The 26,615-nt window shown below is 48.4% G+C and overlaps 2 protein-coding genes across 2 annotated transcripts; both read right to left on the bottom strand.

Moving 5' to 3' along the window:
• Nucleotides 1–1,321: 1,321 nt before the first annotated feature.
• On the bottom strand, nucleotides 1,322–5,189 carry LOC109753706 (nucleobase-ascorbate transporter 2). The gene is made up of 15 exons (XM_040404238.3): nucleotides 5,071–5,189; nucleotides 4,618–4,962; nucleotides 4,396–4,493; nucleotides 4,096–4,272; nucleotides 3,899–3,999; nucleotides 3,713–3,788; nucleotides 3,513–3,572; nucleotides 3,223–3,407; nucleotides 2,909–3,005; nucleotides 2,734–2,820; nucleotides 2,555–2,613; nucleotides 2,372–2,463; nucleotides 2,184–2,261; nucleotides 1,929–2,089; nucleotides 1,322–1,816 (listed from the first exon to the last, which is right to left on the bottom strand). The coding sequence occupies exons 2-15, from the start codon at nucleotides 4,706–4,708 to the stop codon at nucleotides 1,604–1,606; spliced, it is 1,575 nt and encodes a 524-aa protein (XP_040260172.1). The 5' UTR covers nucleotides 4,709–4,962; nucleotides 5,071–5,189; the 3' UTR covers nucleotides 1,322–1,603.
• A 2,920-nt stretch (nucleotides 5,190–8,109) lies between these two features.
• LOC109753715 (uncharacterized) lies at nucleotides 8,110–16,507 on the bottom strand. The gene is made up of 8 exons (XM_020312642.4): nucleotides 15,907–16,507; nucleotides 15,754–15,811; nucleotides 13,676–13,932; nucleotides 12,992–13,193; nucleotides 10,415–10,534; nucleotides 10,203–10,303; nucleotides 9,997–10,118; nucleotides 8,110–8,368 (listed from the first exon to the last, which is right to left on the bottom strand). The coding sequence occupies exons 1-8, from the start codon at nucleotides 16,336–16,338 to the stop codon at nucleotides 8,302–8,304; spliced, it is 1,359 nt and encodes a 452-aa protein (XP_020168231.1). The 5' UTR covers nucleotides 16,339–16,507; the 3' UTR covers nucleotides 8,110–8,301.
• Between the last annotated feature and the right edge of the window lie 10,108 nt (nucleotides 16,508–26,615).

Genomic DNA, 26,615 nt, shown 5'->3' with positions numbered 1-26,615 from the left:
TCGAGAAGTGCGAGAAGTGGGCAGAAGTCCGGCGCACCCTCACCAAGGCCAAGGAGACGTACAAGCCGGACGCGCCGACGCCGGGCACGTCCGATGGGCGCCCGGACGGGAACAAGTGAGCTAAGTCGGCGAAGGACGCCGTGTCGGCTACCGCCCGCCTGCAAGAGTCCATCGAGCACTGCATCGCCCACGCCCAGACCCGCGCCGCCCAGAGGGAAGAGAAAACCGAGGCACGATGGTCGGCGTTGATGACGAACAGCGCCGTCAAGCTCGACCTGCTCCGGACCAACGTCACCGCGAAGAAGAGGAACACCGACCTGGCTTTCCTGGTGGGGGTGACATGTCGGCAATGGACGAGCAGGTCAAGGCGTGGTACCTAGCAAAGCGTGGCCTTATCCTGAACCAGATACCGTCGACGGCGGCGCCTAACTCCCACGCCGCCGCCAAGCCCAGACGATGCCTCCACGACGCCCAGCACAGAAGCCGCGCCGACGCCGACCAACCCGCGCACGTCGACTCCCGCTAGTCCGATGCCGGAGGCCAACACCGCCGTTTGATGCATTGCCTACGCGTCATTTCTTTTGAACGCCGAACTTTTTATTGGTCGTCGAACTGTGGCAAGGTGATGCCGATCGCCGGTACTTTGTGGCGTTGATCGCCAGACTTGTGGCGTTTTTGGGTAGCGGGAATGGACAAGTTTGAATTTACGACGCCTTGGGGGCGGCACCTGGGGGCGTGGCTGGGACCTAGATCGCCCCCAGGGCCTAAAAAGCGTCGGGCGAGGCTCCGAAATAGCGCCGGCCTATGCGCTGGGGGGCGAACGAGTGGAGTTGCTCTTAGACATCATGTGAGAATCATCACCAAAAGCTTAGGCGCCTTAGATAGTGGAAGGGGGTAGAGTGGGGCGCTTTGGAGCTCGACCTCAATGGATGCCGGTTTATTTATTTATTGTGTCAAAAGGCATCGAAATTTTTGAAAATTCAAAGTTCTCAGTCTCAATTAAATCTGAAAAAATTATATAAGTAAACAAGGATGTGATGTGTGTAAAATTTCAGGACTATGAAAAAAATCATGGACTTTCAGGGAGAATAGTGCATCTACTTAAAAAGCCTCGAAATGTTTTCGTCTAGCACTCACTTTAACTTATTTCATCCTGAAAATTTACAAACTTGTGCATGTCTTTTACATATATGTGTATTTTTTTTCAAAGTTTTATGAGATGTGTATATTTGAATTTTAATCATTTCAAATTCGGCTTCCATGGAGGCCGAGCTCTCCATTGAGCATTTGGGGAGGGAGGTACTACTATATCACACCACGGTAGGCCACATACATGATCTTGTTTGCGGAATGGTCAAAAACAGGAACTACTAGTATATCACAGGGTTGGTTCACCGAGCCGGCACCTCCCCACCCCGATCTACAAGCATATAGATATAGATAACGAAGAAAATGAACGAATGAAACAATGACCAGCTAGAGGTAATACACATCTACTATTTCCACTGCTCAACAACACTTCGAACAGGCACACACGATCGCATCAGCCAAGAAACCAACCATGTGCTCTCTTCCTTGCGTCCTTTTATGATCCCTCGAGCGTTTACGAGGGAGGGAAGAAGCGGTTGAGGTTGAAGGGCAGGCTGTAGAACTCCTCGTTCCGGCTGTCCCCCTTGAAGGAGCGGAAGGGCACCCACCACGGCATCCCGCGGTCCCTGCCGGCGTCCTTCACCTCCAGCGTGTTGTCCAGGAACACGGCCACCATCAGCCCCACCGTCGGCGGCGACGAGAAGATGGTGTTGATGTAGTCGTTGAACTGCATGCATACATGTCAGGGTCACAATGTTAAAGTGGAGTTCAGGCACGCCAAGAAGATGTTTTGACCACTACGAGCCATGAGCGAGGGAGAGAGAGAGAGAGAGACGGACCCATCCAGCTTTAGTGTGCGCAGGACCACGCTGGGCAGCCATGCTGTAGCGGAAGAAGTACTCCGGCACGGACAAGCCAAGGAAGATGGACACGCCGACGATGAACAGGTTGCGCATGGAGTTCATGTTGGTGAACTGCAAGAAGGAGAGCCCCACCGCGGCTGCAGACACACAGAAAAAGCCAACAGCGATTAACCAGACTGTCAATCAAATGCACATAGTAATCGTATCAGCAGATGGGGCGGGGTAACCAACCAACTAGTCCGAACAGGACGCAGTACACCGCGGCAAAGATGGTGAACGGGATGGAGGCGAACAGCGCTCCAAATTTCCCTGCACATGGTAGAAGAGTGAGTGTTCTCTTCAGGGATAGATACTGTGTTGTTTCTCAGTACAAGAAATCATCATTCTGAAGACAGTTCAGTTCAGTTCAGATAACTCACCCAGCATGGAGAAGAAGATCATGAAGCCAGCACAGATTTGTATAACGCGTCGGCTCCCGATCCTGGTTGATCCTAGCAACCCCACGTTCTCCCTGCATTTGTTCCCGACAGTATCAATCAAGGCTGGAAAAACATTTTTGTAATGCTTCTTCGTATATCATGAATTTCTTTTGTGTAACGTACACTGAGACAGTGGAGCCGGTCCCTGTTCCAAAGAGGCCACAAAGGAGGATGCCAATTCCCTGTTGCATAGAGCATTATTACTCATCAAATCTCTTATTAGAGTAAAATTAGTTTTCAGTTTTGAACGGCATTCAGAACAGAGAAGAATAAAACAACCAGGGCTCGAAGATGATATTTACCTGCCACCCGATGCCTCTGCTCAGGATGTGGGCTGGAGGTGGAGTTGCACTTGCAAGCCGAGCTGCAGCGCTGTAAGAAGCTGTGGACTGTTGTTCAACGGAGACATTGTTAAGATCACGACTAAGAGTTGCATAGAAGAAATGGCTGCTGTCAACGAGCAATTAGGGATGTCACCTCTATTAGCGAGACCAAAACCGCAGACACCATACCGAACGATTGGCCGGCACTGAAGGTTGGTGCCCCCCACTGCAGGGGATATGGGATCTTAATCCTGGAATAAGGTCAGCACAATCATATCAGTATGAAACTCAACCGAATAATAAGTAATACTCTTTAAAATAGATTATTATTTTTCCAACTGAAGAGCTAATTTTAGAGTTATTAGATAAAAAAACAGGATGCACAGTACAGATGAACCATTTTCATGTACACGCAAGAGGTCAAGAAGATTCAAGATTTATATTGGGAAAATTGGCAAAGGGGCTAACCATGGGGCAGAAGAGATCAGATTGGCACGGTCAGTGCGGCAGTTGATCTGAGTAACCTCGGTGCTATGATTATACGCGCCACCAGAAGTGAGGATTTGAGCATAAGCCCAGACCAATGCGATACAAATGAACAGGGAGAATCGTTCCAGTATGGGGATCTCTCTTATCTGTACATTCTTCAGATACTGATAAGAAACAAGAAGGCACTAGTTAGCAATGCTGAACTTCTAATAAGGACTCATTTTAGTTTAACTGGCAAAGACTTGGATGATTAGAGTTGCTTTTCAAACCTGGGAAAGCACAACAAAGAGGATTAACATTGGCAGGCCAACCTCAACGCATCTCCCAACCTGATATACACAGTATCAAGTAAGTACCAATGCTGAACGACGTGCCACCTTTCTAGGAGAACACGCACATATACAGAGTTTGCTATTGTGGCCAAATTGAGAAACACCAAATGAAGAATCAGGTACAGAGCAGGCCATACCACAGGGAATCCTCTTTCGAAGAGACCAAAACCGAGAAGCGCAACCACCGGCGCCATTCCCAGTGGACTGAAGAATCTGAAAGTTACACCCATGACCAATCCATCAGTAAGCAAAACTGAAGTAATATGTAAATGTAGCACGCAACATGTCACTACTAATACAACTACTTGACAGTGCGTGGTTACCTGGAGAAAATACCCCAGAGCTGGCTGTAACCAAGGATGATCTGAATGCTGGAGGACACTATGAGTGCCCCCTGTATGGCCCTCATGCTCTGGAGGAACCTCTGCTGAAAGATGATTTTGATTAGACCCTACCGTTAAAGAACTTCTGAATGTGCAGATACTAGAAAGTAAAAGTGAATGAATGATTGATTGGTCACCTCGTGGTCGTCGGGTATGGCCGCGAGCGACGAGTCCTGCACGATGGCCATCACCGGGATGACGAAGGCGTAGGAGCCGCCTATGACCGTGGGCAGCCGCGTCCCGAAGAGCGACTGCAGCAGCGTGTTGATGCCGGTGACGAAGAGCAGCGTCTGCACCACCCTCACCCTGTCTCCCTGCAACCCATCGGAGATGGCGAGCCGAGAACAGCATCAGACATTGTTGGAGCTGAAACTTGTGACGGCAGGCGCCAATCCATGGAGGATGGCGCGAATCAAGAAACGCAGAGGCGCACTCACGTCGCTCCCGCCCATCATGGGTACCAGCACCGCCGGGATCATGACGGCCGTGCCCAGCGCCAGGATGTAGTGCTGAAAGCCCAGTATGATGGCCTCCCCTGAAGAACACAAGACAAGAGAAACGCCTCAGAGTGGAACCCGGACAGAGTAGCTCGAAGACTCGAAAATGCAGCAAAGCTGGGTGGATCAGAAACAAGGTTGGACGGACGGACGGGCACTCACCCCATGGAGGGTTGGAGTCGATGCAGTACTCGAACCCCTGGAGCTGCTCCATGGCCGGGTGGCTGATCTCCTCCGGCTTCACCTCCGACATCTCCCCTTGCTGGCCTCGCACCGTCGACGAGAGGAAGAAGAAAGAAAGAAGAAACGCCGCTGCTCTGTACCGCACTCCACAGGATTGCCTCCCTCCCTCGCTTATGAAGGCAGCGCACGGCGGCCCTGGCGGTGATCCCTTGTGACCGCTCCTTGTCCTCTGGCGGGGGAAGAAGACAACCGGACGGGGGCTTGCTTCCGCCGCGCACAGCACTCAAGAGCCTCAGCGCCCCTTTGCAGGAGCCCGGACGAAATCTGTTGAGGAAAAAGGCTGCGGGGATTGTGATGGTGGTGAAGTGCGAACGGCAAGAGCAATCCGCGGCACTACGATGCTAGAGATACTGCGGCTGGCTGCTAGCGTACCACTACACCACTGGAGTCGCCAGCCTTTCTCGTGCCGTGCCGTGGTGGTGCCTCTCTTTTCCTTCCCCCTAACCTTTTCCTTTTATCCTCGGGGGCTCCTCCCTCCTGGGTTAAATGCTTTCCGGTCTGTGGAGTGAGACGGTGAGTGAGTGTTCTTCCTCCCTCCTCCATGCATTGCATCCTCCCTCCCGGAGAACTGGCCGTTGGATTTTTGGCTCGGACCAAACTGCCCCCGGTAGCTCATTGCATTTCATTTCATTTCCCTACCGGCCGCCTACGAGCCTACCTAGGACATCCGCATCATAATCTACGCACTGCACTGTAGGTCTTTCTTTTCTTTTTCTTTTCCCTTTCCTTTGAACCATGTCGTGTCTTTCATCATTTTTCTACTACTTGACGACCAGACTTTACCCATGAGCCCCCGCCGTAACGTGCGGAGCGCAAAAGGTGGTAGCGGTAAATACTTACGTGCCAGTACGTCTACGTGGCTCTCCTCCTCCTATCATTGAGGCATTGACGACTCCTGCCGGTCAAGGTCCAGGAGCGACCGAAAGATCTTTCATTCTTTCTTGGCACGCGAAGGACACCTGCATTGCACGCACGTAATACGTGAGATGGAGTATCAGGCCAACTCCAGCGTTCGTTTGGGGTAGAACGGACGAATAGCGCGGCGCAACGTGCGGCCGCAAACGAACAAATGTTCGGATTTCGTCCGTTTTCGACTCATTCCCGGCCCAAACTTGCGCCGAGTTTGGGGTAAAAACAGACATCGCGCGGACGGACTGGACGCACGCCCTTGTCCTCCCTGTGGCCCGCCTTTCGGGGACACTAGCACTCCATTCGCCTTCAAACGCCTCCACGCGCTCTCCCTCGCCCCACCCCGCTGCCGGCGCCGCCACTATTCTCCGGCCGCCTCCTTACTGCTCACCCCCCCCCCCCCCGGTCGTCCATACCAAACCACGTCTCGACAATAGCTGATGGTATATATCCTCAGTGGTCAACTTTTGTTAAAACAATCTCGAACCCCCAAGGTGAGAAGAAAAAGAGATTTGCCCAAATGCAAAAGAGTGCTAGAAAGGATGTGGAGCCTGCTTTTGGTGTGCTTCAATCCCGATGGGGTATCGTTCAAAACCCTGCACTGACATGGGATGAAGGGAAGCTTTAGGAGGTGATGACTGCTTGTGTGATCATGCACAACATGATCGTCGGGGACGAGCGTGATAACGGCATTTTCGACCAAGATCAATTTGATTTTCAAGGTGAAAATGTTGAGCCCCTGCACCAAGAACCGGTCACGTTTGAACAGTTTGCCCAATTTCATCGTGAACTGCGTGATTGGCACACTCATTTGGATTTTCAAAATGACTTGGTTGAGCACGTGTGGACTCACATTGGCAACCAATATATGTATTGGTTCATTATGTTCATTCAAGACAATTTCGATTTGGTTGTAAAACTATTTTATTAGAGACAATTTCGATTGGGTTGTAAAACTATTTTTATTTTCAAACAATTAATATTTATACGTGCAAATTAGTTTTGAACATTGAAATATGAATATATGGATGTTTTTGGTCGTAGCAGACGGGATGGAATCAAGGATGCGTCCGTGCGTTGGGCCCACGGCCACCGCATCTAGGACAGGTCCGGACACGACCCATTGTCCAAAACGGTCGTGCGCTGGAGTTGGCCTCATGTAGCCCTCCTCGGCCCGTTGGAGGGGGAACACCTCCTGATGAACCCGATGGGACATACACTCACTCGGTCCAATTAGATATCCACAGCGCCACCTGACGGCCGCAGGGGATGCTTGTAGTCTTCCCGATTGTTAAAGCGCGCGGGCACGTCGGCTCATGTCCTTGTTTTCTGCCTCGCTCGCAGTAGAATACTGCGCCCGAGATGAGACACCAGCCAGGCCACGGGAAAGGAAAGTTACCGTTGGGTGCGCTGCGGTGTGGGGTTGATGATGATGAGATGTGTGTTGTGTTTGGGCTCGTGGCGAGAGAGGAGAGGAGGAGCACATAGCACGGGCAGGCAGCACCGGCGGCCCAGTTGCCTCTGGGCGGGCGCGTCACCGTGCAAGGCGACGCCCCCTCCTCCCGGCCAGCAGCCGGGGCCCCGCGTACGGCCGAAAGCGATCTCATGAGATAGCCTGCTGCTGCACGGAGTCCCGTGCAATGCCCCCGCCGCTGCGCCGGTCTACATTTGTGTGTGATGCTACCGTGGCCTGCCTGCCATGGTGGGTGGCCCTGCCTTCAATACCATTACCAAGGAAGGAGGAGGTGAAGTGAGAAGGCTCCATTTTTTTTACTGTTAGAGCAGAGAGCCGAGTTATTGCTACTGCGGTGCGAAAGGGTCCGTCTAATCCACAGGAAGTAAACTTATTACTTACTGCTGCGGCCAGGCCAACGGGAAGTCCCATTCACTTCACTGTGCTGCTGCACTGCTCTGAGCTGCCAGATCTATCTAGGGCTGGTGTGGTTGTACACGCTGCACTGTGGTGAATTGAAGGGCAAGCGCCAAGTTTGTTCGCAGTAATAACTGATGGCAGGGACGGCGGCTGCCCTGCCGGTTGGTGGTTCCATTCACCGACGAGCCAGTTTCAGGGCTGATCTCCGCTCCGTTGTGTGCTGACTGCTGCTTGTTTTTGTTTTCCCTTTTAGGCAAATCTTGTGCTGGCTCCTGACCGTTCGAGCAGCAAATGGCGTTCAAATGGCTGGGCCTTGATTACGCCGTCCAGTTGATTGACGGTGTAGCCGCGCGGTAGGACGGCTACATTGTACACATCCGTGGTCCCAGATATACATGATGAATCTAACTGATTGTTCACACCGAATGGCCACCAGCATCATCCATGCGACCAGACCGGACTCCTGAAATGTCACATGAAAATGATCAGTGGAGCAGAATCGAGATTGACTGGACTCATAGAACACAAGCAACTTGATAGGAACTTTGACGGTAAATCAGTAACGGTGATAAACTTTTCACCCTCTAGAAACGCCAGAACAGTCAATTAGGGTAGAGTAAGAACCACAGTTACGACAAGCCTAGCATTGATCTATAGGGGAAAAGTGCTCCCAGTTCTTTTAATGCATTCGTGTTAGCGCATATGATTTTTTTTTCTTTCAGAAGTCCCTTGGAGCAACTACAAAATTTGTTTCTACATTACATGATCACACAACTATGCAATCCAAAATCTCCCAATCAAATACTGACAAAATACAACAGCTATGATCTCCTGTCTGACTTGTAATCACTTGTCCGCCTTTCTTCAGCTTCTTTTCTCTTCTGTTGCCTGAAAATAAATAAGAGAACCATGTTACAATTGACATGATGCCCAGAAAGATCACGAAAATGGATAGTATTAAAGGTTGCTGCAATCTATCTTGATACAAGTCGTTCTAACAAACTATGCAGTTCAAGTAAACAAATCCTCATGTAGCTATCATGGTTCAGAGTTGAATAATTGCACAAAACCACAACTTCAGGGTCCCCCTTAGCAATACCACAGCTATAGGACTTCTTTTCACAAAACACAACTTATGAACTAATCTTTATACAAGTAACCCAAACCGGCCAATTCCATGTTGAAAAAAAAACATGACATGATGGGTCCACTCGCCAGCGCTTTGTGTGGACGCTCGCATGGGATATGCTGAAGTGGATGTGGGAACCACAGGCCAGCCTCTCATCTCCTTCCCCTTGCGTGCTTCCTCGGTTCCTCCTATCATCTTTCTATCCAGGCTCTAGCAAAGCCAAGTCGTGACGAAAAACATGGCAAGATGGTGTGCCAGCAGTTGGTGTGGTGTCTGCAGACTAGGTCCCCGGTGTACATGAGCAGCAGGGCGTAGCAACAGAAGACAGTGAAGTAGGAGCCGCCGAGTAGGTTTGTGCCTCCCGTGCGTATGTGCACAACACAGAGCAGCCCACCTCACAATCAGGCCACCCGCCACCACTACCGACACACGCCACCATGCCGTTCTGCTCTCTGTTGCAATCGTGCCGCCACCGTCACATCAGATTGGGCCAGTGGCTGGCTGTAGCAGCAAACTGAACCTGCGGAGGAGGCAGCAAAGGGACTGGTGACGGGGATCGCACCCAAGATCAAGTGGTGGTGTTGGGTCAAGGTTGTCCTCCGTCTCCAAGTCCCACTCTGGAAGCTCGGATGATTGTTGAAAGGAGGCCGGGGAGGTGGAGGTGGTTGTGGATGGGCGGCGGACTCGAACACAGCAGACGTCGGAGAACAAGTCTGTGGCAACAAGACAACATATCAGAGAAAGAGAGGTGGAGCGCCAAGGAGGTTGAGGTTGGAGCAAAGGAGAGGTCATCGAGCAGACAGGGGTTCAGCCTTGGGAAGGAGAGACAAGAGAGAAGGCTTGCAGGTAGGCCCCATGTCACCTATATTATACATGTGGCCATCCATGTTAGCACAGACGGGTGGACCCGTCTTGTCAGGTTTGCTCTCAAACATCCGAAAAACAGCTGATATGGGTCATCCGTGAAAGTTCAGACTACAAGTTGTGGTTCTGTGAAAAAAAAGGTCCAAAAATTGTGCTGAACTGTAAAAGGGATACCTAAAGTTGTGGTTGTGTAATTAACTCTAAAAAATAAGCTGAACTCTTCATTGTCGCATTAATAACATTCATTAAATAATTTAAGTTAACACTTTCAACATCAAGTTCAGCTTGGTACCATTACAATTATGCTACAACAGCGTGGATAAGTAGGCAGATTTCATCAGGAAAAAATGAGCATATAAAAGCACACGGGGCTACAGCTATGAACATTTCCATTGGTTAATCTGATTGGCAAGCATATTTTGATCAGCAGCAACGGACAAACAAAAATATGACCATATTAAGGAACAACATGTGCCATAACGGATTATGAAGGAAATAATTGTGTGGAAAGAAGAGAACTTACGCGAAAGCAGCATATCCACCAGCACCAGCATTTTCAGAAGTCAAAAGTGTGGCAGATCCACCGGCTGCTGACCGATTGTCAAGTCCACTAGCAGCTGCAGGGTTCTTAGTATCACCATCAACCTAGCCAATAACAGAAAACAGAAGCCGGTCATAAAATGTTGATTCCAAAAGAAGGTAAATGCATTGACCGAGGGAATTAGAAACCTTATCCCATTTTGACTTTTTGTTTGGCCTAGCCTCTTTCTGTACAGTATCTGCCGATGCCGGAACCGATACACCAGCTACAGCTGCTGCTGATATGGCGGCTGCAAAATATACAGATGTGAATCAGAAATACAAGATTGCCTGAAGGTAATAGTTTGTCAAAATAAAGCACGCACACTTCTTGTTTCTCGCAAGAAAAAATGCGAATGTACCTGAAATCTTCGCTATTGATGGATTGATTGGAGGTTGTACTCCAGAGCTAGTAAAATCAATTCTTGGATTTCTTTTCTTCTCCTGTTCCTTCCTCTCAAGTTCACGCTTCATATCAGCTTCTGTAGACAAATTGGCGGCACATACAAGATCGTGATTGGACTATACTTCCTCGGATAAGACCAAAGCATAAAGAACTGAAAGATTCACTGTCAACAAATGCGCACACACGGGTTGTAAGGATAGTTCACCAACAACCAGGATAGAAGGTGGTGAGTGGGAGATGTTTGGTAAAAAAAATTGAAACAAATCTGAAACTAAATAAAATGTTAGAAAAGAATACAGACACAAAACAAACGAAGAACGAGCATGGATTAGCCGCAGTAGAACACCTAGGGTTAGGACTAGAACATATGCACTTAAGGACTTACCACTAGGTGTATAACCCATCTGGAAGAGGATAGCGGGGAAAGGTATGAGAGTTCAGAAGGACGGGTACAGCGGGGAAAGGTACAACAGTTCAGAAGGTCGAGGGCAGCATCCGGGAAGAGGGATTTCTTATTGCTTGAGAAACAAAAGATACGAGGCCGACTGGCATGTCTTCGAACTCAAGGACAGCTTGGACTCTTTCCAACGAGTTACTTCTAATCTCCTCTCGACCCTACCATAACTTGAATCGGCTTGATCCTGGCCTACTCGTAACCTGCCATGACAGCCTCTTCTGAGCTTTTATGCTGCGCTGCAGCACTTTCACCAGGAATGTCTAAACAAACACCAGGAACGTCTAAACAAACCGGGACCTGTATAACCAGCTGGTTAGTTTTCCCTGGCTAGCTCAGCGCCCGTGCGTTGGTATGGAAACACCAAAAAGCTGAGGAGTTAGCCACACAGCATGGGAGATCTATGGACAAGCTTATGTGCAATTTGACCGCTGCACGGGTCTAGCGAGAAAAAATAGAGTGAAATGGAAGGGAGAGAGTTGCAGCCTTGCCAGCAGGGATGCCGCGAAGCAACTAAAACAATCATGGGAGGGTTGCAGGATTTGAATTTGAGACATGGATGGATGGGCATAGCGAAGAAGAGATACGGCCATGGTTTTGGGGTTCGGTCTGAAATTTCCAAAACACGGTTCCATAGAACCTGACCCCCTCCGCCTTGGGCAGCCGGCTTGTCAACACCATGTCCGGTGGCTCACCAGCCTTCGATAGCATTTCTTGTGCAACACTGGAGTGGATTGTACCGTCCGCAATGGCATACCGAACATGCAATGATGATTAACAGCACCTATCACGTGCATTGTGCAGGGGCATGCTCTCAGAGTACATCCAGATGAACCCTTCTCTGCCGAATTGCTCCCAATACCCTTACTCGTTGCTGGTGTCACATGGATGGGTGACTGCGCTCAGCAAGGACAGATGGAGTGTAATCGCGTGGCGCTTAAGGTGGCACTGGCGGTGGACCTAACGGTCAGCGCTTGACAAAGGCAGCAATCATGAGGGTGGCTGGACGAGTAAAGGTAGGTGGTTCTAAGAAGACGCTTAGATGAATGAGGTAGGCGTAGGTATGGTTGGAGAGGAAGGTCATGGTGGAAATGGCTCAAAGAGGGTGGTTGGACGAAGCGCATGGTAGGGAAGGGAAGTAGGAAATGTGAAGGCGGTATTGATCATAAAGTGGTGCGCAGACCAGATGGGCACCACTGCAATCACCACTGAAGGGCAACGAGTTGGTGTGGTCAAGCTGCAGAGTTCTTGAGCTCGGTATAGACTGCATGTGGTGTGTTTTTGGACTTATAAGCAGGAGTTTGGGTGGTGATTGATCAAATGCCATGATTCATCTTCCTTGTTTTAATTCATAGCTGGTTGTTATTTAGTAATACAGGGTTTGATCTACTCCCTCTGTTCCTAAATATTTGTCTTTTAGAGATTTCAAATGGACTACCACATACGGATGTATATAGACATATTTTAGAGTGTAGATTCACTCATTTTGCTCTGTATGTAGTCACTTGTTGAAATCTCTAGAAAGACAAATATTTAGGAACGGAGGGAATAGTTTCTAGTGTGAACTTATGATGATTAACAGGAGAAAAAGGGCCCTGCTCTAGGTGAATATTGCTAGAACATGTAGTATTTTGTTACCAGGGTCCAGGTACAAGCCCCAAAAAAGAAACTGTGGCTTTGTATTGCGTATGCGACAAGTACATGGGGTTCTCTATATTTTACTATAAAATAAAAACAACACTCTCCAGACAGTTTCATGATTGTCCACAACTTCTTTGATCTTCAATAGCTAATCAAGCCCGGCATACTTAGAAGTTTGAGGCAACCTGGAGGGTCATGGGATTCGATATGCCTTACAAGCAAGTGCACACACTCAAAAATTAAAAGCAGTGTGCATGTTCCTTTGCAATCACATCCCAGATGGCCGCCAAAGTGGAACTTCTATTGATTTCAACTTCATTTGTGTGACTAAATAAGTACTAGTATTATACACGAACATGGAAGCTACACTCAGATGTTCAACTATCTTTCAAAAAGGAAGACGTGGCCCAAAAGGATAGCATATTGACTATAGCATACCTATCTCATCGTAGTAGTCACTTTTATCGTACCCATATGGATTGAAAACATCTTTACTGAAGCAGGTCCCTATCTGATCAATTTCTTGGTACCGCACAGCATGCTGCAAAAAGTCAGGATTTCTGTAGTCCTTTCTGTTACGCACTTCAGCATTAAAGCTCTTTCCAGACCTTTTGTATCCAAGGAACTTGTTAATTCTTTGCTGCAGGAAAACAGTGGAACATGAGTAACTATTTACAGCCGTATTTTCATGTAAAAACAAGAAGTGTGAAGGATGTAGACATGCATTCCAAGTGGTATGGGTATCACATGGAAAGCCGTCATACTACGATAAGTTAAAGTTAACATGAAAAAAGACCCACATGAGTGCACAAGAAATAATCAAAAGTTTAAGAAACCATAATCACAAATAGGCTGCCTGAACAATATGGAGATGTATTTATGCATTAGAAAAAAGAAACGGTAAGTACAAAAAAAAGTATCTCAGAAATATCGTCTTGCAGGAAGTGGTGTGAAAATATATGAAACAGTTGTCAGCGTGTCTACCAACAGACTATTTTCACCATTTCAGATTACGCAAACAATGACATTGCCAGAAGGGAGCTGTATGTTCTGCATGAGAAATATGATGAATCTTTTTATGCTGAAAATAGTGTGGGGATAATTATTTGCTCGAAAGATAACCTGTAATGCTGTAGAACATTTTGTAGTCACGGGCGGAGGAAGGAAACGGCTCAATGGATCATCATTCTGAACATTGGTAGAAATATCAGAAGCTTCCTCCACCCTAGCATCTTCAGCTTCTGTTCCAGTTACATCCACTGGAACATCTGCCCCCATTTGGTTCTGCTCAGGTGCATCCAAATGCTGAGAAGTTTCTGATAGGACTTTTGGGGTGAGAATATGAACAGTCCCTGAGAGAACTCTTTCTTCAAGAATCCCTACAAGATAGGATAGAAATATAAAGCAGACTGGATATAAAATCGGAAGTGTAGATGTTGTAATGATTCCACAAAATGGTGAAGAGAGCCAGTAACTAAACTGAAAACACTTCTATAGATGACAGAAATATGTACGTCAAGAAAAACCAGTAGTGAAGTCAAACATAATATCAAGCGTTCCAACAATTAAAATAAAATAGAATGCATACAATTTAGTGCACATGAAAAGAAGTGTAGAGGCTGTTATGATTTGATTTTGCACAAAGGGCGAACAATACGTTCAACTTAAAACACTTCTACACATGACAGAAATATGTACTTCAAGCAACACCAGAATTGAAATCCAACATAATATCAAGAGTTCCCATTTGTTTACTGCACAACTGTTGGTATTTACTGATGATCACAAATAACAAATTATCAAAGGAGTATATCTATTAAAAATGAAGTCCCTTACAAAAAAAATGTGACACCTCTGATGCAGTCTGCGGTCAAGGGCTCAAAGGGTGTGTTTGGTTGTTGCCCAAGGTTGCCCTACCAGAAGATTGACTAGCCACAATTTTGGTTCATGTTTTGCTCGCCTATAAATTGGCCAACATTGGCTAAAAAATGAACTAGAGATGGGAAAGGAGCATTGCATGCCAAAAGGTTGGCACTCATCCAGATAAAGACCAATATTTTGGTCATAGCCAAAAAAAAATGGTAATAAGGTACTATTTGGTCACAATCCAAACAAACCCAAAGTGTTCCAAGTTTGAGTTAGCAAGCAAATGTACTCTGGACAAGATTAAAGAACCCAAATCTGCTGCCGAGGTTATTAGTAGCCAAATAATCAAATGATAACACATGGAAACAAGAATATCTGTAGCATTCTCTATTTTCATGGTTCCAGCTATGTCTTTGCTCTTCTTCAGGTCATACTTGTCAACAAATATTCTGTATATAGAATAATAGAAATAGTAAACACTTCCAGAACTTCCCACGTCAAACATTTTGGCACAAGGAAAAAATCTACACGGTTTAGAGAATAATCTATGTCGCATGTCACCTATTTCATCTCATTTTGACACAAGTTAACGTTATCTTGCATTTTCAGTCATTTGACTACTGTTAGATGATTTAAATACTTGTTTCTATGTTTGAATATTTCCTTGCATGCAATATGCAGTTATACTAGAGCATTACGAAAGAGACCATGTATTATAAATATTAGCAATGAAATGAGATATCAGGTACAGATCTGAAGCAGATGGCACATCAGATATCAGTAGCTTTTATGGACTTTCGCCACAAATATTATAAAGCGTATTTGCTATCTGGATCACATGTGTGTCATCTAAGTGTCTAACCCAGAAAGAAATTGCACACTCAAAACACGAAAGGCTGTGTACTAACATGACTCTTCACTCTTCAGTGAACAAATTAAGCAAATGTAACATAATCAAATGTTACAGTTTTTTATTTTAATTGACTCGTCGCTAAAGGAAGAGATTTCCATCTTACTGTCTTATGAATAAATGATAATACTCCATTCAGATTTCTAACCACAGCTAGTAGTGTTTCATGTTTTCTAGTGTGCCTTATCCAATTGACATTACTGGTACATGTCACCATATCTCTAATTCGTGTTCTTCTGATAGCATAAGATGTATACTTGAGGCATAACCACAAGCACCAACACCCATAGCAATCAGCAACATTGAACAAATAAAACTCTATGTGCCACCATTTCATCAAACTAATAAGACACATTAATTTGTACCGGAACGTAGGATTGCATACCGAACATAGCACAGAGTAACAATTATACAGCATGCTTACCCTCAGCATCCTGAGCATCCGAGCCCAAACTGCCTATGCCACTCATGATCTCCCCGTCCTGCAACCGAACCACAAGTAACAACGTCATCGTTAATTTAGAAAAGCAATAGAATACAGCAAAGGATTACTAATGACATACTCCCCAAGCTCTACCTCCTGGTCAGGCGACATTGCCATCTCGTCGTGCGCGTAGTCCACTATAGCAAGCGACCCGCGCCGTGGCGGGCGGGGTAGATCGGGCGGCGGGGCGGACAGCTGGGGACGAGATGGGGAGGGGGACGAAACCGCGAAGGGCAGGGGCGAACGGCGCGAGGGCAGCGGCGGAAGCGCCGGCGAGACCTGGGGGCTCGCTAGGGTTTTGCGGCCGGCCTGCTCCTCGGGAAGGGGAGGGGGCGAGTGCTCCGGCGAAGGGTTGGGGTTCGAGTTAGGGTTGGAGCTCTCGCCTCTGGCTCGAGGTGACGTGGAGGGGGAGGTTGCCGCAGCGGGCGGCGGCGGGGAAGGAGGTCCGGGCTCGTCGGCGTCCTCTTCGTCGTCATCGTTGTACATGGAGAACAGCGCGGCTATGCCCTCGGTGTCTGACGCCATGGCGATGAGGAGGGAGTGGAAGGGAGGGTCGAATTTGGGGGTGGATCGAAGGCTAGGGCGCGGGGAGGAAGAAGGCGAAATATTGCAAATCTAGGAATTTGGGAATTCAATACTAGACGACGACGGTCAGGCGGTGACGGCGCCAGGGCCCGGCTTCCAACGTCTGCAACAATTTCAAGAAAACTTAGTTGGACTTGGCTCAAATCGACACGTTATCCGGTATGTTGATCAATCAATAGCTCAAATAAAGTGCATACATACGCAATCGTCACAACCAAAACGAAAGTAAATAATACAAGTACTCCATAGTGCATGTCCTCCTAAACATTTCGTGAAACTCAATGTGGACGCCTCCTTTGACAATGACATGCGAAGGGTACGATGGGGCAGTCTTGAGAGACGGCAAAGATAAGTTTATTGCAGGAGGAAATGGAAAGATCGACTACTGCGTGGATGTTCTGATGGCAGAAGCCTTAGCTCTCAAATTTGGCCTAACATTAGCGCAAAGAGTGGGGTGTAATCGCTGTCAGGACCGGTTTTTCGGGATATTAATTTCCCAGAAAATGGCCCTTGTGCTCACCAGCCCCAGGATTACTGTTAGCTGATGAGGCATCAACTTGATACAGAAATTCCAAGCAAAGTACAAAATATGTAGTACAAGACCATTGTGGCCTATGAGTACAACACTTGGTTTCTAGTGGTTGATGGCGGAAGCGGTTTGTGGTTCATCTGCGTCTATGGGACTCCATTTCCCGCAGGAACAGCTGACCAGGATAACTCCTATCTTCGCGAGACTGCTATCGTCATTGCGTAGGTTCCGGGGCTGACATCGCAACGCTCCTCTCCAAGCAAGCGATCTGGCCAAGACAATAGTCAGGGACAAGCCAGTGAGTACTTTTGAATGTACTCGCAAATATTATGAACACGGTTATAATATAACAATGGATAATCATGCTCCGAAATATTCTATGATCATAACGTCAGTCACGAAGTAAACAAAATTCATGATGCACGCATGCAGGTTATTCATGTACAACGCGATACGGGAGTAGAAATAGTATGCACCGATCGAGTGTCTGAAGCGACGCCTCGAAAGGAAAATAAATCATGCCTTAGTCGAGCGTCTGAACGACACCACATAAAGGGCTTATGAACAAAAGAAAATAAAAAGCATGCCACAGTCGGGCGTCTGAGCGACACCACATAAAGGGCTTATGAATAAAAGAAAATAACAAGCATGTCACAGTCGGGCGTCTGAGCGACACCACATAAAGGGCTTATGAATAAAAGAAAATAACAAGCATGCCACAGTCGGGCGTCTGAGCGACACCCCATAAAGGGCTTATGAATAAAAGAAAATAACAAGCATGCCACAGTCGGGCGTCTGAGCGACACCACATAAAGGGCTTATAAGAAAATAATCGCAGCGAGTATCCAGGTGGTAGAACCGTCCCAGGGATACTCAATAATTCAAATAAAGCAAATGGTTAGTCCACAATAATAATAATCATAATCCTCATATGCCACACGTCATAATCAATGTTTTGGTTTAGCCGTTTTTCCTCCGAAGACCGACACTTGACCCATCCCAGACTGTAGTCCTTAACCATGGACACGGCTATTCGAATAGATGTATAATCTCTGCAGAGGGTGTACTCTTTACCCACGAGTAACGGATTTCTTTAGTCCATCGGGACTAATTCCGTCTACGGTCTTTTAATTGAAAACACGCCTGACCCGCACACACCAGCTTAACTTACCGGCGTCTGGAATCACCCACGACACCTGTCAAGCAAAACTCTAAGTGGGGAGGCTACAACCTCGACTTAGCATGGGATCAAATTTATATCGCGCGCTCTAAGGGGTGCCCCCCTCTCGGTCCCAACCGGAAACACCCATGCCCCCGGACCAGGTGGCATGCCTACCGGCTGCATCCGGTATCTTCCACCATGGCCTCTCTGTACGGTGTGTGCTAGGAAGGGGTTGACAACTTACTGAACCGTACCCTACCTGCGGCAGGGACAAGTGGTAGTACGAAACAAGTATGGGGGTTACTGGAACAAGACTCGATCTACGGCCGACTCAGGAGGTTCAAGTATTCCCTGTATGATTAGCATAACAAATATATTTCAACTAACAGACAGAATCACCGCTCATCATACCTCATCATGCCATACCGGACACACTCGTCTCGACGAGGAACTAGGGACAAGCTCGTGTCTACCCCAAGACAGCGACTTTCCCGGCTTTCTTCCGGTATGCACGAAAAGCTCACGAGGATGATTACTATCACCAGCATATCCATTTCTAACAGCAAAGAATCTCATTATGCACTCACGCGTATGATCGTATCGTCACATAAAATAACGAATGCACCATGCCAAGGTGGTGTTGTGACCATATTAAACAACACACAAAACTATTATGCCAGGGTTCAGAATGCTTGCCTTCAGGTTGTGGAGAGGAAGGGTGCATTCCAAAACTTTTGAAAGTTTTCTTCTCTCCCCATTTCCTATTTTTTTAAATATTCAAATAGCATATATTTCAAAAACAGTACAAAAAGTTGCCCTGAATATTTTTGAAATAAATCTTAAAATAAACTAGATGAAATTTGAGAGAGGTAGGAAAAAGAATTAATTCATTTGGAGTTGTATTTTAAAAGATATAGCCAGTCAAAGTTCTGTTTTTAATAAAAACCAGAAAAAGAAAACGTTTCGGGGGAAAATACGTTTTCGAAGCAGAGGAGACGTACTTCAGGGGTTTACACGTCCACTTAAACACGTGGTGGCGGGGCTGGGTCACTGATAGTGGGTCCAGCGGGCCCACTGGTCAGGTTTGACTAGTCCCCCGCCTTCTTCCTCCTCTGCCCGAGCCGAGGCGGGGGCTCCGGCGATCCTCGCCGGCGAACGGTGCCCTCGATGGCATCCGAGGGCGGGGATGGATCCGCCAGTCCAGGGCGGTCCTCCCGGTGGTCGAGAGGGTGGCGGGGACGAAGGGAGTCGCCGGCGGCGAGCTTTGCGGCGGACGGCGTCTCGGGAGGATTTGGGGTTTCGAGCTACGGTGGTACTTGGTCGCGTTTGAGAGGCTGGGCGGCTTCGTGAGGTCGAGGGGAGGAGGATGGTGGCACTAGATGGGAGGGGGAGGCTATGACTGCGACGAATTGAACCGGAGCGTGGCGGCGGCCGATCCTGCCGGAGGTGGGGAAGACGATGGTTCCAGACGACTTGAGCGAGGTGGCGCACTTCTACGGTTTGCCTGAGGATGCTCGAGCGAGGTTTGGGGCTATTTATCGCCGGGGAAGGTTGGTTCCCGCGGCGGCCGTGGATAAGAACGCCGGCGACCGCCGTTCTGTAGCTGCAGGACGACGTGGCGGCGACGAGCGCGTGCCGACGAGCTTGTGGATGAGCTCGGGATGTCCCAGGGGGCAGCTGGCGCACGCGGGTGGCTTGGGCGGCGCCGTCCATGGCAGAGGCGCACTGTGGCCGGCCGCTAGCCGCCGTGGCCGACCTGACGGCGGCACTGTGGGGCTCCAGGGGCGGCTCTGCGGCGAGGGAAGGGGCGGGCGTGCTGGCTGCGAGCGGGAAGGGTCAGCACGAGCGCGGGGGTGGGCGGCAGCGAGACGCGGCGGCTCGGTGCACGCGCGTGCAAAACGTGCGCTCTGGGCGCGCCCAGAGCGTGCACGCCAACTGTTCGGCAAAATGCCAATCCGTGCCCCAGGGCTCGGGTGAGGCTGGCAATTAGCAGACCTAGGTTAGGAGTAGCTAGGATCTTAGTGGACAAGGTTGCTGGGTCAGTGGATTAAGTACACAGTGTAAACTAAAAATCATGTCAAAACTGACTATGCACACCAAGTGTTTGTCAAAATGACAAGGGCTTCTAGGCAACTCTTGGGGTGGCCAAAATCTCCAGATCCTAGTCTCTTTAGGTGTAGTTGAGGATGGCAAGGTCATTTGGACAAAACCAGAAACTTACTAGTGCAAATATTTGAGAAAACCATTTTTGAGCAGAAACTAAAAGCTATCATCTCATGGACCAAAAATACTCCAATGGGTCCATCCTCCTGGACTTAAGGGTTTTGTAGGGAGGACTACAAGCAGGAAAAAGCTCATGGGCACTAGAGCAAAATAAATTAGGGTTGCAGTAGAAAAACCAAACTGGACCAGGGAGCAAAAGAGGATGATTTTCTCAAAATTTTCAAAGAACACCAATGGGTTTTTGCATGAAGTTGAAGTATATGCATCTACTGACATCCCCAAACACTTGGAAGAATTTTTAAAGAAATATTTAAATAGGTTGTAGTGCAAAAATACCTACTGGACCAGATTTGAAAATTTGGTGTAGAGCTCAAAATCTCCAATGACCAAAAGATATTTTTGCATAAAGGTGATGTGGAAACATCACATGACATCCCAAATTTTGGTGAAAATTTTGAATGCATTAATCAAATGGTTGCAGTGCAACAGAGGCTCCAAATTTACGAAAAATCATTTTAAAAGAATAAAGCTCAGGAAAAACAATTATGCAAATAAATCCACTGATAAAGAATTGTTTTATTGAGAGAGCATACAAGTCCAACAATACTTTTGGAAAGTTTCCACTTGAGGTAAAAACCCACAATATTAAAGAGAAGAGGGGTTCTGAAATCAAAAGATGAACCCAGAAAATAAAAATTTAATTTCCTGGCAAAATTTTAATTAATAAAACAAGGTCAAAATTTTGGGGTGTTACAATCGCCTAATCATCAATTTAGACAATCGGAAGGTGATTGAGACCATGTAGGACAGAGGACAGTCAGCGGGTGCGGCGGCGGCAATTTTCGATGACTGTTATCACTATGCATGTGATTTTATCATGACTAGATTCGAACACTGTAATAGAGAGTGTCGTGGAATTGTCACGGCAGATGTCCTAGTGTGAGGACTTGGTCGTGAGGCCAACACATCTATGTGACAGCTTGAGAGGGGTTGATCGGAATCGAGAGACGCTACACAAGACAAGGGTTTAGACAGCTTCGGGCCCCGGGAAACATCATCCGGTAACAACCCTACATGCTGTTTGTGGCTAGGTCTCATTATCATCACGAGGGAGTCGCCGTATCTCCGGCTCTCCTAGTTGTGTCTAGCCTTAAGATTATTTTCCGTCCCTCTTGGGGTGCCCTGGCCCTCCTTATGTAAGTTGGAGGGGCGGGTTACATGACTAGTCCTAGTAGGACTAGGATTACTCGGTTACAAGTGAAGTCCTAGTCTTGCTTCCTTTGTAGGAGAATATTCCTTATGCCTTTCATCTTAAGCCGACCTACGATAACACAAGCCGGCCTTCTGGGCCTTGAGCCTTCTAGGCCTCCGGGTCTTGTCAGTCCTCTGACCCGCCTGCCGGGTCCCCAATAAGTCACCTAGCTTCTGACGGGTCATCAGTGAATGGAGAGATCAGGGCAGGTCATCAGTGAGTCGCCAAGTCCGGTCGGGTCATATATCCGGCCGGGTCAGACCGCGGGGTATATCCCCAACATTAGCCTCCCGTTTAATTTGTATTTATCCATGTTAAACTGATCCTGCAAAATAAACACAAGAACAAAATAGATAGGTTGTGCTCCGGGTTAAAAGTTTTCCTGAACCGGTACCTGATCATCCTTAAGTCCTTGTCATTCCCTTCTCCTGGAAAATCCGGGTCAATAGACCAGCTTCATAATCAATTGGTTTCTCACAGAAATATTGTGAAGAATAATTCATTTGATTCAACTCCCAATGCTTAAAAAATATTGGTCTTGAAATACTCATCTGTTTTTCAGTCGGCTTGAAGATGTAGATCTTGCCAATTTATGATTACCAAAATCACCGGGTTACGAACAGATGATGCCGAGTCATAATTGTTGCCGACGCCGGGTCATAATTGTTGGTGACGCCGGGTCATAATTATTGGTGACGCGGGGTCAATCTGGTTTGCTCAAAACTGAGAATTTGAAGATATTTCTTTCTTATATCCATATTACCTGTAGCCCCCAAGTCTTGAGTAGAGCAAAGTGATGACTTAAGACTTGCTTCAATATAAATACTACCACTTTGAAGAAATCCATGTTGTTCATCTCAGTCACTAGTAAAAACTGAATACTCCATATATGTAGCCCCCAAGTGTCGGGTTATCATGCTTGCAGCAACCTGGGACTTGTAATTGCCTTATGCTCATAAAAACTTCAATCAGTGTAGCCCCCAAGGGCCGGGTCATTATGCAATAATGAGCAAAGACTTTGTAGATATGATCATGTAGTCTTGAACAGCAACGTGTAGCCCCCAAGGGCCGGCTCAGTAAGATAATACCGAGCTGGGACTTTATATAAACTTTATCGAAAATAACATTATATGATGTAACCCCCATCATGGAGCTTGAACCCACGTCCACAAGGTTAAGAGCTTTGTGCTTTACCAACTGAGTAGTGGACCGTTCAATATAATGATATAAGGCTTGTGTACCTTGAATTTTTGACAGAAGCAATTGGTAGCCCCCAAGGGCCGGCTCATTACGATGTGATGAGTCGGGTCTTCAACGAGGCAAGTAAGAAATGATCTTGCATTAGCCCCCAAGTGCCATGGTGCATGCTGGCAGTGACATGGGACTATTCCTTCCATTGTAGAATAACTCATATCCATTGACAACATAATAGCTATTGCGCTGAAGCGACTTTGAAAACCTCAATCATAATACTGGTTGTTGATATCATAAAAATCCATCCATGTTGGCTATTCAAGATTTAATATAATCCGGTATGAAAACCTCAATCATTCAATATCATCATGAAAATCCAGCCAATTTTGGCTATGAAAGATGTGAATACCTTATTAGTTGACAAGTAAATTCGGAGTTTAAATACTCCGCCAGAATTTTTATAACCCGGCGGCTTATAGCCTTTGAGAAAATCCAGAATGGATAACCCTTTTGAAACATCAATTTTGATGATGAGATTGAACATAGTTCTGCAAACCCTCAGAGTTTAAACAACATATACCCTGGCGACTTAACGTCAAAAGCCAAGGCGGGTAACAACCCAAACATAATATAGTCTTATGCAATTATGAAAAAGACTAGCATTAAGGCCATTTAAACCTAAACATATTGGCAACTTAAAGTTTAAAAGCCAGGGCGGGTTATCAAACCTCGCATATTCATATAACTAGGAAAATCATACCTGTAGAATTGATTTATATTGTTGGCTTATATTGCCATGCCCAGTGAGGGTAATAATCCAATGATTTATAAGCGCATGAATTCCAATGGTGCAATCCAAAATATACTAGCGACTTAACGTCCAAAGCCAGGGCCAGTTTATCAAACCCATATGTACTTATATCAAAATAAATATCATATCTGTGATATTTTTTGTCATACCGCCGGTTCATCATATACCTATGTTTGAGTTGTGCTGTGCAACACTCTCTTTCACTACTGGAATCAGCTAATTTGCCATCTGCCAGCTCTTTGCCGTCTGCTAGCTGACGGCAAAGCAGCTCTTTGCCATCAGCTACGCATAAGCAGACGGCAAAGAAAAGGCTGACGGCAAAGAAGCTCTTTCCCATCTGCCAGCTCTTTGCCGTCTGCCAGCAGATGGCAAAGAATCTTTGCCGTCCGCTGGCAGACGGCAAAGAGTGTGGTGGCCCCCACCCCCCGCTCATTTGAAAAAATGTTAACGGCCCACCTCTTTGCCGTCCGCTAGCAGACGACAAAGAGGCAAAAAGGCGGACGGCAAAGGCTGGCGGACGGCAAAGAGGGCACTTGACTATCGGCAAGTACCCCCCCGCCCGTTACTCACTTCGTCCTCGCGCGCCCTTCTCCTCCGACCCCGCCGCCGCCGCCCCGTCGCCCCGTCGCCCCGCCGCCCCGGCTCCCCGCCGCCCCACCGCCCCGTCGCCCCCCCGCCCCGGCCCCCCGCCGCCCCGCGCCCCACCGCCGCCCCGGCCCACAGCCGCCCCGGCCCCCCCGCCGCCCCGGCCCCCCGCCACCCCGCGCCCCCCGCCGCCTCCTCCACCGCCCCGCCCCGGCCCCCCGCCGCCCGGGCCCCCGCCGTCCCGCCTCCTCCACCGCCCCGCCCCGGCCCCCCGCCGGCCGGGCCCCCCGCCGCCCGGGCCCCCGCCGCCCCGCCTCCTCCACCGCCCCGCCCCGGCCCCCCGTCGCCGGCCCCTCCCCGACCCGTCGCCGCCCCCCACGGTGAGCCCCTCGATCCCATTTTTTTTCTTCTGTTTTTTTGTTTTTTTTTCTGTTTAGATAAGGTTTTTTAGTTTAAGTTTTTTCAGTTTAGAATTAATTAGTGTAGGTTATTTAGTTTAATTAGTTTAGGTTTAATTAGTTTAAATAGTTTAGTTTTAATTAGTTTAGGTTTTTAGTTTAGGTTTAGGTTAAGTAGAAGGGGGAAGAAGAAGAAGAAGAGGAGGAGGAGGAGGAGGAGGAGGAGGAGAAGAAGAAGAAGAAGACCCCGACTCCACCCCGACACCCGACCCCCTAACCCCCTGACCCCGACACGACACCCCGACCCCCTAACCCCCTGACCCCGACACGACACCCCGAAGCCCCGACCCCGAAACAGCACCCCGACCCCGACACGGCACCCCGACACCGACACGGCACCCCGACACCGACACGACACCCCGACCCCCGACACGACACCCCCGACACCCCGACACCCCGACCCCGAGACCCCGACCCCGACACCCCGACCCCGAGCCTGACCCGACACCCCGACCCCGACACCGACACGGCACCCCGACCCCGACCCGACACCCCGGCCCCGAGACCCCGACCCCGACACGGCACCCCGAGACCGACACGACACCCCGACCCCGACACGGCACCCCGAGACCGACACGACACCCCGACCCCCGACACGACACCCCCGACACCCCGACACCCCGACCCCGAGACCCCGACCCTGACCCCGACCCCGACACCCCGACCCCGAGCCTGACCCGACACCCCGACCCCGAGACCCCGACCCCGACCCCGACCCCGACCCCGACCCCGACCCCGACCCCGACACCCCGACCCCGAGCCTGACCCGACACCCCGACCCCGACACCGACACGGCACCCCGACCCCGACCCGGCACCCCGACCCGACACCCCGACCCCGAGACCCCGACCCCGACACGGCACCCCGAGACCGACACGACACCCCGACCCCCGACACCTCCCGAAAAGGTGTTCTTTGGCCTTCCAGAAGCCGACGGGGTCATATATTTGTGAATTATTAGTTAGGTCATATATCTTTCGATTTTGTTATGAAAAACATCATATATAATTGTGTTGATCGGGTAGTTTTAAATGTGCAGTTGTTTCATCGCTGCGAGGTTTGGTGTTCGACGACCTCGCCGTGCGTTTGACGAGCTCTGCCCCTTCGTTCGTGGGTGAGCACAAATGACATGTCCTCCTCCCCCATTAATTATTTGATCTATTCCGATGAAACTTGATAGCTAGATATATATGTGTCTTGAATCATCAGTATGCGTAACCAATATGTGTCTCCCATTCGAAAGCGTCATAGTTATAAATATGCATGCATTTGCATATTTATAACCTTGATTCTTTCGAATTGTCCAACGCTATCCATGGACAGCCCGAGTATGTTTAGATTGGGTTCGTTTTCCCATATGCTTTGCTCCGGATCCGACGCATAAATTTCGTCAGTGCCTCCCCTGTTGTTCTCCGGGTACACATCCTCTCTGTTTATTGCAGAGACGTGTATCAGGAGAACAGCGGGGAGGTTCTGCCGAAATTTTGCGTAGGATCCGGGGCATAGCATGGGAAAATGAACCCAATCTAAACATACTCGGGTGGGATTAGGACCTATCATTACCTATTAGAGTGTAGGTTGCATGGACGTAATAAAATTGACAAAGTAGATCAACTGATGAATACATACATGGTGAATTATATATATATATATTTGTTGTGTGTCTAGTAGCTCTGAAAGTCAAGATGAGTGATCGTGCGTGGATGTACACCGGTCACACTGGTCAGAACAAATGGAGCACTGAATGGTTCACAAAAACCAAGGGGTTTGTGCGAGCCGCATTTGCAAATGGCCAGAGGAAAACCTGGTGCCCCTGTTTACGGTGCGGCAATTGGGAAAAGAGGACAGAGGCTGAAATGGGCAAACACCTGCAGAAGAGTGGTTTTACGCCCGATTATACGGTGTGGACATTTCATGGTGAGTCTGCCCAACGTGACCGAGCTGAGGTGGATCGTCGTCGCACCGACGAGCATGGTACCGGGATGGAAAACATGGTGCAAGAC

Source organism: Aegilops tauschii, chromosome 3 (assembly GCF_002575655.3).
Source record: "Aegilops tauschii subsp. strangulata cultivar AL8/78 chromosome 3, Aet v6.0, whole genome shotgun sequence".
Classification (NCBI taxonomy): domain Eukaryota; kingdom Viridiplantae; phylum Streptophyta; class Magnoliopsida; order Poales; family Poaceae; genus Aegilops; species Aegilops tauschii.
The sequence above is the reverse complement of the archived record's forward strand: the minus strand, read 5'-3'. Positions and strand labels throughout refer to the sequence as shown.

What these genes read in the sequence shown, in the direction of transcription:
- LOC109753706 (XM_040404238.3), bottom strand. Translation starts at nt 4,708, where the DNA reads ATGTCGGAGGTGAAGCCGGAGGAGATCAGCCACCCGGCCATGGAGCAG. An exon ending in TCGAAAGAGGATTCCCTGTG is followed by an intron (nt 3,573 to 3,712) that starts GTATGGCCTGCT and finishes TGTGTATATCAG; the next exon opens with GTTGGGAGATGCGTTGAGGT. An exon ending in ACCGGCTCCACTGTCTCAGT is followed by an intron (nt 2,464 to 2,554) that starts GTACGTTACACA and finishes GAACAAATGCAG; the next exon opens with GGAGAACGTGGGGTTGCTAG.
- LOC109753715 (XM_020312642.4), bottom strand. Translation starts at nt 16,338, where the DNA reads ATGGCGTCAGACACCGAGGGCATAGCCGCGCTGTTCTCCATGTACAAC. An exon ending in TGACTACTACGATGAGATAG is followed by an intron (nt 10,535 to 12,991) that starts GTATGCTATAGT and finishes ATTTGTCTACAG; the next exon opens with AAGCTGATATGAAGCGTGAA. An exon ending in AAAAGTCAAAATGGGATAAG is followed by an intron (nt 10,119 to 10,202) that starts GTTTCTAATTCC and finishes GTTATTGGCTAG; the next exon opens with GTTGATGGTGATACTAAGAA.